Source organism: Mytilus galloprovincialis, chromosome 7, assembly GCF_965363235.1.
Source record: "Mytilus galloprovincialis chromosome 7, xbMytGall1.hap1.1, whole genome shotgun sequence".
Lineage (NCBI taxonomy): Eukaryota > Metazoa > Mollusca > Bivalvia > Mytilida > Mytilidae > Mytilus > Mytilus galloprovincialis.
The window spans coordinates 96,680,343-96,696,027 of record NC_134844.1 but is presented as its reverse complement, the minus strand read 5'-3'; the positions used below and the strand labels follow the sequence as shown (position 1 = coordinate 96,696,027).

Below are 15,685 nucleotides of genomic sequence, written 5' to 3'. Positions count from 1 at the left end.
TGCAGTTACTGAAAACTAGTTCAAAGTCACTTATAGATAAATCCTTGACCTCAACAAGTAAGGTCCAAAATTGTAAACACATTAAATGATAATACATATTTTGACCTCTGTAAGTCAGTAACCAAAAAGTACTTGTTAATGTCTGAGCTCTGACTGATGTTAAAAGGGAGACAACCAAATATATACCGACTATAAGTCCACATGCTTTTTTCAATGCATACCATGTTTATCATGTAAACGGGGAAATCAAATTAATTTTCTTCAATATACGATACAAATGTTTATGTGCCTTGTTAAGGAACAAATCCGGACATATATTATTTCTGGTGGTCTAACATGTAAAAGGGGAGATAATCAAAGTAACTTACTTCTATATACTGTCTATATGTCCATGTGCCTTGTCAGTATAACAGCTGGACAGATATTGTTTCTGATGGTCTAACATGTTAAAAGGGAGATAATTAAATCAACTTATAATTACTTCTATATACTGTCTGTATGTCCATGTACCTTGTCAGTGAAACAGCTGGACAGATATTGTTTCTGGTGGTCTAACATGTTAAAGGGGAGATAATCAAATCAACTTTCTTCAGTATACTGTCCGTATGTCCATGTACCTTGTTTGTGTAACAGCTGGACAGATATTGTGTCTGGTGGTCTAATATGTTAAAGGCGGGGGGTAATCAAATCAACTTACTTCTATATACTGTCTATATGTCCATGTACCTTGTCAGTTAAACTGCTGGACAGATGTTGTGTCTGGTGGTCTAACATGTTAAAGGGGAGATAATCAAATCAACTTTCTTCAGTATACTGTCCGTATGTCCATGTACCTTGTTTGTGTAACAGGTGGACAGATATTGTTTCTGGTGGATAAACATGTTAAAGGGGAGATAATCAAATTAACTGACTTCAATATACTGTCCATATGTCCATGTGCCTTGTTGTTGTTTATTGATTAAAATGTCTATGCCCTGTCAGCAAATCTCCTGCCTAACAGCTTGATGGATATTAATTGTCCCCCGCGTAACACATTGCGGGGCACATGGAAACACCTGGGCGTCCGTCTGTCTGGTCTTGTTAGCACTTTAACGGGTACAATTCTTGCCAGATTTTTATAAAACTTAAACAATAGGTTTAATATCCGCAATATCTCAGACAAGTTCTATAATGGTGGAAGATCGACTTTTTAAAAGAGTTGTGTTCCTTGGAAATATTAAATTTATGGAAAGTTTGGAGATCGTATAATGGTATGATGTTGTCGTCTGCGTCGTCGTCATCCAAAGACGCATTGGTTTCCGGATATTAACTTTAGTTTAAGTAAATGGATCTTCGTGAATTTTTTTCAGAAGGTTCAATACCACAAAAGGAAAGTTGGGATTGATTTTAGGGATGATGGTCCCAACCGATTAGGAATAAGGGGCCCAAAACATGCATTTTTCTAGTTTCAGGATAATAACTTGTGTAGAAGTATTTCAATTGCTTTGAAATCATACCGCAATGTTTAAAACCACAAGTAGAAGGTTTAAATTCATTTTAGAGGTTATGGGGACAAAGTTTAGGAATAAAGGGCCAAAAAGGGGTCAAAACAAACAGTTTTCTAGTTTCAAGACAATAACTTATGTGTAATTGTATGGATCTCTCTGAAATTGTATCACAATGTACCATATAACAAAGGGGAGGCTGGGATAAAGTTTTTGGGTTAATTGCCCAAAATATGTAGGAATTAGGGGCCAAAAAAGATCTAAAAAGAAGCATGTTTCTAGTTTCAAGCGTGAATATTGTGAGCAAGTTGCCCCAACTGTTCAGGGTTCAACCACTGGGGTCGTATAAATCTGCGCCCTGCAGAGCACCTGTTTTTTGAGTTATGCCCCTTGGAAATGTTAAATTTATGGAAAATGGCCTTGTTAGCGCTGTCAAGGATGTAGTTCTTGTCAGATTTTTAAAAAACTTATACAATTGCTTAATATCAGCAATATCTCAGACAAGTTCTTTAGTGGTGGACGATCGACTTTCTTTTAAAGAGTTATGCCCCTTGGAAATATTAAATTTATGGAAAATGGTCTCATTAGCGCTCTCACGGGTACAATTCTTGCCAGTTTTTTTATACTTATACTATAGGTTGATATCAGCAGTATCTTGGACAAGTTCTAAAATTGTGGACGATCAACTTTTTTAAAAGAGTAATGTCCCTTGGAAATATAAGGGCAACGTGGGGGACATTGGAACTCTGTTCTTTTATTAAACTTAACAAGGTGAAGAAATTGGAACAATCAAAAGAATGGCATCATGTCTAACTTAATGCTTGAAATATATTTATAGTTTATTGAGATTTAAAACCTCCTGTAAATTAATTTTTATTTCTTTTTTTGCAGGATATAATGGCAAGTTGGGATAGGGTAAGATTTTGTTCTTATATTTCAGAGGTCATGTGACCGATGTTGTCTATAGACTACACATAGATACACGTGTGTAGTTAATTATAATCATTAGATGGAAATGGGAGAAAAATAAAAATGACACTAGTTATAAGAATTTCAATGTACAAAATTTGAAGGAGCAAACCTGATACATTATACAATGATACCAAGTCTTCTTTCTGAAAAAACTCAGAAATTACAAACAGCAGTTTAACTGTCTTAGTCAGTTGGTAGTTGTTGCATTTGAAAAGCAAACTGTAAAACGGACATCTTAAGCAGAATAACTAAAACTATAAACAAGTAGTTTGTTTATTTGAATTTATTTATTTATCATACATTATTATGTGCAGGAGAGAAATGCTTATGCTTTGTTTTACTTACAGAGACTTTCTACAGCTGCTGGGAAGGGAAATCTTAAAGATGTGGAATTATCTTTGAAGAATGGAGCTAATTTGGAAAATACAAGTCTTGTAAGTGAAGTAGAAATATTTAAAACATATCAAGGTATTTACTGACAGTACACACAAGATGAATCATATATAAATCCTCCTTGTTTGTTCTGAGTGATTCATTGTTAAACAGAGAAAATATTGGTTATTACAGGTATTTCTGTATTGTACATAACACTGGAGTAAGAAACATTGTAACACAACAGCAATACACCTAACTAAATTTATTGACAAAACATTGATGTATACCACACCTATCAACCAGAGGAAATAGTGGATAAAATACCATGGAGGTAATCAAATTACAAAAGTATCAGGAAAAAACATGACATATGTCATTACACACTATACAGAGCAACTAAAAAAACATAAAATATGTCATTACACACTACAAAGAGCAACTAAAAAAACATAAAATATGTCATTACACACTACACAGAGCAACTAAAAAAACATAAAATATGTCATTACACACTACACAGAGCAACTCAAAAAAACATAAAATATGTCATTACACACTACACAGAGCAACTAAAAAAACATAAAATATGTCATTACACACTACACAGAGCAGCTAAAAAAACATAAAATATGTCATTACACACTACACAGAGCAGCTAAAAAAACATAAAATATGTCATTACACACTACACAGAGCAACTAAAAAAAACATAAAATATGTCATTACACACTACACAGAGCAACTAAAAAAAAAACATAAAATATGTCATTACACACTACACAGAGCAACTAAAAAAAAACCCATAAAATATGTCATTACACACTACACAGAGCAACTCAAAAAAACATAAAATATATCATTACATACTACACAGAGCAACTCAAAAAACATAAAATATGTCATTACACACCACACACAGCAACACAAAAACATAAAATATGTCATTACACACTACACAGAGCAACTCAAAAAACATAAAATATGTCATTACACACTACACAGAGCAACTCAAAAAAACATAAAATATATCATTACATACTACACAGAGCAACTCAAAAAACATAAAATATGTCATTACACACCACACACAGCAACACAAAAACATAAAATATGTCATTACACACTACACAGAGCAACTAAAAAAAAAAACATAAAATATGTCATTACACACTACACAGAGCAACTCAAAAAAACATAAAATATGTCATTACACACTACACAGAGCAGCTCAAAAAAACATAAAATATGTCATTACACACTACACAGAGCAACTCAAAAAAACATAAAATATATCATTACATACTACACAGAGCAACTCAAAAAACATAAAATATGTCATTACACACCACACACAGCAACACAAAAACATAAAATATGTCATTACACACTACACAGAGCAACTAAAAAAAAACACATAAAATATGTCATTACACACTACACAGAGCAACTCAAAAAAACATAAAATATGTCATTACACACTACACAGAGCAGCTAAAAAAACATAAAATATGTCATTACACACTACACAGAGCAGCTAAAAAAACATAAAATATGTCATTACACACTACACAGAGCAACTCAAAAAAACATAAAATATGTCATTACACACTACACAGAGCAGCTAAAAAAACATAAAATATGTCATTACACACTACACAGAGCAGCTAAAAAAACATAAAATATGTCATTACACACTACACAGAGCAGCTAAAAAAACATAAAATATGTCATTACACACTACACAGAGCAACTAAAAAAAACATAAAATATGTCATTACACACTACACAGAACAGCTAAAAAAAAACATAAAATATGTCATTACACACTACACAGAGCAGCTAAAAAAACATAAAATATGTCATTACACACTACACAGAGCAACTAAAAAAAACATAAAATATGTCATTACACACTACACAGAACAGCTAAAAAAAAACATAAAATATGTCATTACACACTACACAGAGCAGCTCAAAAAAACATAAAATATGTCATTACACACTACACAAAGCAACACAAAAAAACATAAAATATGTCATTACACACTACACAAAGCAACACAAAAAAAACATAAAATATATCATTACATACTACACAGAACAACTAAAAAAAACCATAAATATGTCATTACACACTACACAGAGCAACTCAAAAAAGCATAAAATATATCATTACACACTACACAGAGCAACTCAAAAAAGCATAAAATATGTCATTACACACTACACAGAGCATCTAAAAAAACATAAAATATGTCATTACACACTACACAGAGCAACTTAAAAACATAAAATATGTCATAACACACTACACAAAGCAACTTAAAAACATAAAATATGTCATAACACACTACACAGAGCAACTAAAAAAACATAAGATATGTCATTACACACTACACAGAGCAACTAAAAAAACATAAAATATGTCATTACACACTACACAGAGCAACTTAAAAACATAAAATATGTCATAACACACTACACAGAGCAACTAAAAAAACATAAGATATGTCATTACACACTACACAGAGCAACTAAAAAAACATAAAATATGTCATTACACACTACACAGAGCAACTAAAAAAACATAAAATATGTCATTACACACTACACAGAGCAACTAAAAAAACATAAAATATGTCATTACACACTACACAGAGCAACTTAAAAACATAAAATATGTCATAACACACTACACAGAGCAACTAAAAAAACATAAGATATGTCATTACACACTACACAGAGCAACTAAAAAAACATAAAATATGTCATTACACACTACACAGAGCAACTTAAAAACATAAAATATGTCATTACACACTACACAGAGCAACTCAAAAAACCATAAAATATGTCATTACACACTACACAGAGCAACTAAAAAAACATAAAATATGTCATTACACACTACACAGAGCAACTTAAAAACATAAAATATGTCATTACACACTACACAGAGCAACTCAAAAAAACATTAAATATGTCATTACACACTACACAGAGCAACTAAAAAAACCATAAAATATGTCATTACACACTACACAGAGCAACTAAAAAAACATAAAATATGTCATTACACACTACACAGAGCAACTTAAAAACATAAAATATGTCATTACACACTACACAGAGCAACTCAAAAAACCATAAAATATGTCATTACACACTACACAGAGCAACTCAAAAAAACATAAAATATGTCATTACACACTACACAGAGCAGCTCAAAAAAACATAAAATATGTCATTACACACTACACAGAGCAACTCAAAAAAACATAAAATATGTCATTACACACTACACAGAGCAGCTCAAAAAAGCATAAAATATGTCATTACACACTACACAGAGCAGCTCAAAAAAGCATAAAATATATCATTACACACTACACAGAGCAGCTCAAAAAAACATAAAATATGTCATTACATACTACACAGAGCAGCTCAAAAAAGCATAAAATATGTCATTACACACTACACAGAGCAGCTCAAAAAAGCATAAAATATATCATTACACACTACACGGAGCAGCTCATAAAAACATAAAATATATCATTACATACTACACAGAGCAGCTAAAAAAAACCATAAATATGTCATTACACACTACACAGAGCAGCTAAAAAAAACATAAAATATGTCATTACACACTACACAGAACAACTAAAAAAAACCATAAATATGTCATTACACACTACACAGAGCAACTAAAAAAAACATAAAATATGTCATTACACACTACACAGAGCAACTAAAAAAAACATGAAATATGACATTACACACTACACAAAGCAACTCAAAAAAACATAAAATATGTCATTACACACTACACAGAGCAACTAAAAAAAACATAAAATATGTCATTACACACTACACAGAGCAGCTCAAAAAAACATAAAATATGTCATTACACACTACACAGAGCAACTAAAAAAAACATGAAATATGACATTACACACTACACAGAGCAGCTAAAAAAAAACATAAAATATGTCATTACACACTACACAGAGCAACTCAAAAAAACATAAAATATATCATTACATACTACACAGAACAACTAAAAAAAACCATAAATATGTCATTACACACTACACAGAGCAACTAAAAAAAACATACAATATGTCATTACACTTTTATGTCACTGGGTTGCTGTCTCCAAAATTCATAATTATATAAATTGTAATGCGTTTCATTATACTTCACATGCACTCCTATACTCTACACAAATATCACTTTGGATTTCTAAAAACATTGCAAACATCATAACACAAGACATGAGACATATCAGTTCTTCCTTACACAATACATCATAACACAAGACATGAGATATATCAGTTCTTCCTTATACAATACATCATAACACAAGACATGAGATATACCAGTTCTTCCTTACACAATACATCATAACACAAGACATGAGATATATCAGTTCTTCCTTACACAATACATCATAACACATGACATGAGATATACCAGTTCTTCCTTACACAATACATCATAACACAAGACATGAGATATATCAGTTCTTCCTAACACAATACATCATAATACAAGACATGAGATATATCAGTTCTTCCTTATACAATACATCATAACACAAGACATGAGATATACCAGTTCTTCCTTACACAATACATCATAACACAAGACATGAGATATATCAGTTCTTCCTTACACAATACATCATAACACATGACATGAGATATACCAGTTCTTCCTTACACAATACATCATAACACAAGACATGAGATATATCAGTTCTTCCTAACACAATACATCATAACACAAGACATGAGATATATCAGTTCTTCCTTACACAATACATCATAACACAAGACATGAGATATATCAGTTCTTCCTTACACAATACATCATAACACAAGACATGAGATATATCAGTTCTTCCTTACACAATACATCATAACACAAGACATGAGATATACCAGTTCTTCCTTACACAATACATCATAACACATGACATGAAATATACCAGTCCTTCCTTACACAATACATCATAACACATGACATGAGATATATCAGTTCGTCCTTACACAATACATCATAACACAAGACATGAGATATATCAGTTCTTCCTTACACAATACATCATAACACAAGACATGATATATATCAGTTCTTCCTTACACAATACATCATAACACAAGACATGAGATATATCAGTTCTTCCTTACACAATACATCATAACACAAGACATGAGATATATCAGTTCTTCCTTACACAATACATCATAACACAAGACGTGAGATATATCAGTCCTTCCTTACACAATACATCATAACACAAGACATGAGATATATCAGTTCTTCCTTACACAATACATCATAACACATGACATGAGATATACCAGTTCTTCCTTACACAATACATCATAACACAAGACATGAGATATATCAGTTCTTCCTTACACAATACATCATAACACAAGACATGAGACATATCAGTTCTTCCTTACACAATACATCATAACACAAGACATGAGATATATCAGTTCTTCCTTACACAATACATCATAACACAAGACATGAGATATATCGGTTCTTCCTTACACAATACATCATAACACAAGATATGAGATATATCGGTTCTTCCTTACACAATACATCATAACACAAGACATGAGATATATCAGTTCTTCCTTACACAATACATCATAACACAAGACATGAGATATATCAGTTCTTCCTTACACAATACATCATAACACAAGACATGAGATATATCAGTTCTTCCTTACACAATACATCATAACACAAGACATGAGATATATCAGTTCTTCCTTACACAATACATCATAACACAAGACATGAGACATATCAGTTCTTCCTTACACATTACATCATAACACAAGACATGAGATATATCAGTTCTTCCTTACACAATACATCATAACACATGACATGAACTATATCGGTTCTTCCTTATACAATACATCATAACACAAGACATGAGATATATCAGTTCTTCCTTACACAATACATCATAACACAAGACATGAGATATACCAGTTCTTCCTTACACAATACATCATAACACATGACATGAGATATATCAGTTCTTCCTTACACAATACATCATAACACAAGACATGAGATATATCAGTTCTTCCTAACACAATACATCATAACACAAGACATGAGATATATCAGTTCTTCCTTACACAATACATCATTACACAATACATGATATATATCAGTTCTTCCTTACACAATACATCATAACACATGACATGAACTATATCGGTTCTTCCTAACACAATACATCATAACACAAGACATGAGATATATCAGTTCTTCTTTACACAATACATCATTACACAATACATGATATATATCAGTTCTTCCTTACACAATACATCATAACACATGACATGAACTATATCAGTTCTTCCTAACACAATGCATCATAACACAAGACATGAGATATATCAGTTCTTCCTTACACAATACATCATAACACAAGACATGAGATATATCAGTTCTTCCTTACACAATACATCATAACACAAGACATGAGATATATCAGTTCTTCCTTACACAATACATCATAACACAAGACATGAGATATATCAGTTCTTCCTTATACAATATTCATCATAACACAAGACATGAGATATATCAGTTCTTCCTTACACAATACATCATAACACATGACATGAGATATATCAGTTCTTCCTAACACAATACATCATAACACAAGACATGAGATATATCAGTTCTTCCTTATACAATACTTATGTAAACCAATTCTGTTCTTAACATATAAACACTTTACTAACAACTTTGTCATACTAAGCACACAACATTTTATACCTCAATAATACAAACTAATACTGATTTACCATACCTCTACATGTGACACTGGATCATACAACATGCATTTACCACTCCTGTACTGAACATGACATGTGACAACTGATTATACAACATTCATGTACCACACCTGTACTGAACATGACGTGACACCTGATCATACAACATGCATTTACCACTCCTGTACTGAACATGACATGTGACACCTGATCATACAACATACATTTACCACTCCTGTACTGAACATGACATAGGACACCTGATTATACAACATGCATGTACCACTCCTGTACTGAACATGACATGTGACACCTGATTATACAACATACATTTACCACTCCTGTACTGAACATGATATGTGACACCTGATTATACAACATGCATGTACCACTCCTGTACTGAACATGACATGTGACACCTGATTATACAACATACATTTACCACTCCTGTACTGAACATGACATGTGACACCTGATCATACAACATGCATTTACCACTCCTGTACTGAACATGACATGTGACACCTGATCATACAACATACATTTACCACTCCTGTACTGAACATGACATAGGACACCTGATTATACAACATGCATGTACCACTCCTGTACTGAACATGACATGTGACACCTGATTATACAACATACATTTACCACTCCTGTACTGAACATGACATATGACACCTGATTATACAACATTCATTCACCACTTTTGTACTGAACATGACATGTGACGCCTGATTATACAACATTTATTTACCACTGCTCTACTGAACATGACATGTGGCATCTGAATATACAACATTCATTTACCATTTCTGCACTGATCAAGACTGTGTCACCTGATTATACAACATGCATTTTCCACTTCTGTACTGAAAATGACATGTGACATCTGATCATGCAACATTTACTTACCACTCCTGTACTGAACGTGCCATGTGACATCTGACTATACAATATGCATTTACAACTCCTGTACTGAACATGACATTTGCCACATGATCATACAACATTCATTTTACCACTCCTGTACTGAACATGCCATGTGACACCTGATCATAGAACATGCATTTACCATTCCAGTACTGAACATGACATGTGACACATGATCATACAACATGCATTTACCACTCTTGTAATGAACATGACATGTGAAACCTGATCATACTACAATCGTTTACCTCTCCTGTACTGAACATGACATGTGACACATGATCATACAACATGCATTTACCACTCCTGTAATGAACATGACATGTCCATAAAATCATACAACACTAATTTACCACTCTTGTACATGTTGTACTGAACATGGCATGGGACACCTGATCATACAACATTCATTCACTCTTGTACTGAACATGACATGCGACACCTAATCATACAACATTCATTTACCACTCCTGTACTGAACATGACATGTGACACCTGATCATACAACATTCATTTACAGCTTCTATACTAAACATGACATGTGACACCTGATCATATAACATTCATTTACCACTCCTTGTACTGAACATGACCTGGGACACCTGATCATACAATATACATATTCCACTTCTGTACTGAACATAACATGTGTCACCTGATCATACAATATTCATATACCATTCCAGTACTGAAAATAACATGTGACACCTGATTATACAACATACATAAACCACTCCTCTGTTGAATGTGACATGTGACACCTGATCATACAATATACATTTTCCACTCCTGTACTGAACATGACATGTCACACCTGATCATACAATATTCATTTACCACTCCTGTAGTGAACATGACATGTGACACCTGATTATACAACATTTATTTACCACTCCTGTACTGAACATGACATGTGACACCTGATCATACAACATTGATTTACCACTCCTGTACTGAACATGACATGTGTCACCTGATTATACAACATTTACATACCACTCATGTACCCAATATCATGAGCATGGCATATGACACCTGATCATACAACATACATATACCACTCTTGACCTGAACATGACATGTGACACCTGATCATACAATATTCATTTACCACTCTTGTACTGACCATGACATGTGACACCTAATTTTCATACAACATTCAATTACCACTACTGTACTCAACATGACATGTGACACCTGATCATACAACGTGAATTTACCACTCCTCTACTGAACATGCATGTGAGACCTGCTCATTCAACATTCATTTACCACTCCTGTACTGAACATGACATGTGACACCTGATCATACAGTATTCGTTTACCACTCCTCTTCTGAACATGACATGTGCCACCTTTCATACAACACTAATTTACCGCTCTTGTTCTGAATATAACATGTGTCACCTGCTCATTCAACATTTATTTACCTCTTTCACTGAACATGACTTGATCATTCAACATTGATGTGACAACAATGACACTCTTCTACTTTTATACCGACGTGTAACATAGCAATAACACTTTTAACACTCACACCAATATTGACATAAATATGTCATTCTTATTCCCCATACAAACATATGACATAACATTGATATTTTTATACGCAACACCAACAAGTGACCTAGCAATGACACTCTATTACTCAATCTTATAATATGACATAGCAATGACACTTGCATACTCAACACCAACATATAACATAACAATAACGTTCTTTTACCCAACAGCATCTCAACTCCATCATGTGCTCAAAATTAACATGTGATAAAGCAATTACTTATAAACTTAACAGCAACATGTGACATAGAAATTACTCTTATACTCAACACCAAGATATAACATAACAATAACGTTCTTTTACCCAACAGCATCTCAACTCCATCATGTGCTCAAAATCAACATGTGATAAAGCAATGCCACTCTTTATTAAGCACCAACATATGACATAACAACATCAATCTTATACCCAACACCCACCTCTGTCATAACCATGACACTCTTATACCCAACACCAACATGTGACATAGCAATTACTTATAAACTTAACAGCAACATGAGACATAGAAATTACTCTTATACCCAACACCAACATGTGACATAGCAATTACTTATAAACTTAACAGCAACATGTGACATAGAAATTACTCTTATACTCATCACCAAGATATAACATAACAATAACGTTCTTTTACCCAACAGCATCTCAACTCCATCATGTGCTCAAAATCAACATGTGATAAAGCAATGCCACTCTTTATTAAGCACCAACATATGACATAACAACGTCAATCTTATACCCAACACCAACCTCTGTCATAACCATGACACTCTTATACCCAACACCAACCTCTGTCATAACCATGACACTCTTATACCCAACACCAACATGTGACATAGCAATTACTCTTATACTCAACACCAACATGTGACATAGAAATTTCTCTTATACCCAACACCAACATGTGACATAGAAATTTCTCTTATACTCAACACCAACATGTGACATAGCAATTACTCTTATACTCAACACCAACATGTGACATAGAAATTTCTCTTATACTCAACACCAACATGTGACATAGAAATTTCCCTTATACTATACACCAACATGTGACATAAAATGTAGCAGTGACATTATTATACTCAACATCAATTTGCTACATAGCAATGACACTCTTACACTCAGCACAAACAGAAGGCATAGCCAAAACACTCTTACACTTAACACCAACATGTGACCTATCAATGACACTCTTATACTCAACACCATCATGTGACCTAGCAATGACACTCTTTTATTCAACACCATCATGTGACCTAGCAATGACTCTTTTATTCAACACCATCATGTGACCTAGCAATGACACTCTTTTATTCAACACCATCATGTGACCTAGCAATGACACTCTTTTATTCAACACCATCATGTGACCTAGCAATGACACTCTTTTATTCAACACCATCTTGTGACCTAGCAATGACACTCTTTTATTCAACACCAACATGTGACCTAGCAATGACACACTTTTACTCAACACCAACATGTGACCTAGCAATGACATTCTTTTATTCAACACCAACATGTGACCTATCAATGACACTCTTATACTCAACACCATCATGTGACCTAGCAATGACACTCTTTTATTCAACACCATCATGTGACCTTGCAATGACTCTTTTATTCAACACCATCATGTGACCTAGCAATGACACTCTTTTATTCAACACCATCATGTGACCTAGCAATGACACTCTTTTATTCAACACCAACATGTGACCTAGCAATGACACACTTTTACTCAACACCAACATGTGACCTAGCAATGACATTCTTTTATTCAACACCAACATGTGACCTATCAATGACACTCTTATACTCAACACCATCATGTGACCTAGCAATGACACTCTTTTATTCAACACCATCATGTGACCTTGCAATGACTCTTTTATTCAACACCATCATGTGACCTAGCAATGACACTCTTTTATTCAACACCATCATGTGACCTAGCAATGACACTCTTTTATTCAACACCATCATGTGACCTAGCAATGACACTTTTTTATTCAACACCATCATGTGACCTAGCAATGACACTCTTTTATTCAACACCAACATGTGACCTAGCAATGACACACTTTTACTCAACACCAACATGTGACCTAGCAATGACACACTTTTACTCAACACCAACATGTGACATTGCAATGACATTCTCACGCTCATCACAAACGAGTGACACCTTTTATAGGCAATGCAAACTTGAAACAAATACAAACATGGCTTATTGCAGTTCTTCACTTATACTCAACACAAACATACACCATTGTTACATTACGCTTATAACAGCTCATATGATATGAAGCAGCTGATATACACCAACATTTTACACAGAAACACCACTAAATACTTTCTAAGCTTTGATCATTATTTTGAATCGACACAAAATACTGTTAATCAGACAGGTTTAATGGACAACAAATATTTGTTAGAATTATATAAAGTGGGGTCTCATTTTATTTGTAACACAGAACTGAATCAGATAGTAAAGGTTTTATTTTGTTTCCTGACGAAAAATTATTTTGTTAACATCTGATTTTAATGAGAAGTTGATGAGAACAAGTTGTGTTAACATCTTTAGTCAGATAATGTTAATTCTACAGATCTAATGTAAAACATCTTTTGAAAATAACAAATACTTGACAGAATTATATAAAGTGGGGTCTTATTTTTCTTGTCTCTTCATACTGAATCAGAAAATATAACTCGTTTTAATGTTTCTTGAAAAAAAAATTTTTTTAACTTTTCTTTATACTGATTCTAAACAAAATCATGTTGTTGATCATTCTACTTAATCATTGTTAATCTGACAAATTTAATAGATAAGAAATACTTGACAGAATTATATAAAGTGGGGTCTCATTTTAATTGTCTTGTCCAGCTGAGTCCATTGATATAAATATTGTTTATGTTTCTTGAAAAAAGTTATTTTTTTAACCTGACAGTTCTGATGGAAGTTCTGACATCTCACAATAAAACATGTTGTTTATTTGTTGTTTATGTAGAATATAAATACAAATGTGACTGGTCATTTTATTCAGTTTTGACCACTGATTCATGTGATATATATTTTGTTTATATTTATTACACGACATTGTCCAGTTTATGACACAAGTTTTGATGTCTGTTATATGTTGATATTACAGTTTGGAAGGACACCATTAATGTTGGCGGCTGGGGGAGGACACCTGGAGGTAGTGATGTGTCTCGCCAGTCAGGGAAGTCAGTTAGAGGCCACATCCGTGGTAATGATAGATATAATCACCTTACTCTGACCAAACACCACTTTATACAGAATCTACACAAAATCATGTTGTTAATCAGACAGGTTTAATGGACAACAAATATTTGTTAGAATTATATAAAGTGGGGCCTCATTTTATTCGTAACACAGAACTGAATCAGATAGTAAAGGTTTTATTTTGTTTCCTGACGAATAATTATTTTGTTAACATCTGATTTGAATGAGAAGTTGATGAGAACAAGTTGTGTTAACATCTTTAGTCTATAAT

General features: G+C 33.2%; 1 protein-coding gene across 1 annotated transcript in view; it reads left to right on the top strand.

Moving 5' to 3' along the window:
* The first annotated feature begins 15,373 nt into the window (after positions 1-15,373).
* The window catches only part of LOC143084338 (uncharacterized), an 85,689-nt gene continuing 85,377 nt past the window's right edge, over positions 15,374-15,685 (top strand). Inside the window, exon 1 of the mRNA XM_076260750.1 lies at positions 15,374-15,415. Coding sequence (XP_076116865.1) covers positions 15,374-15,415 — 42 coding nt within the window. The remainder of the gene's footprint in view (positions 15,416-15,685) is intronic.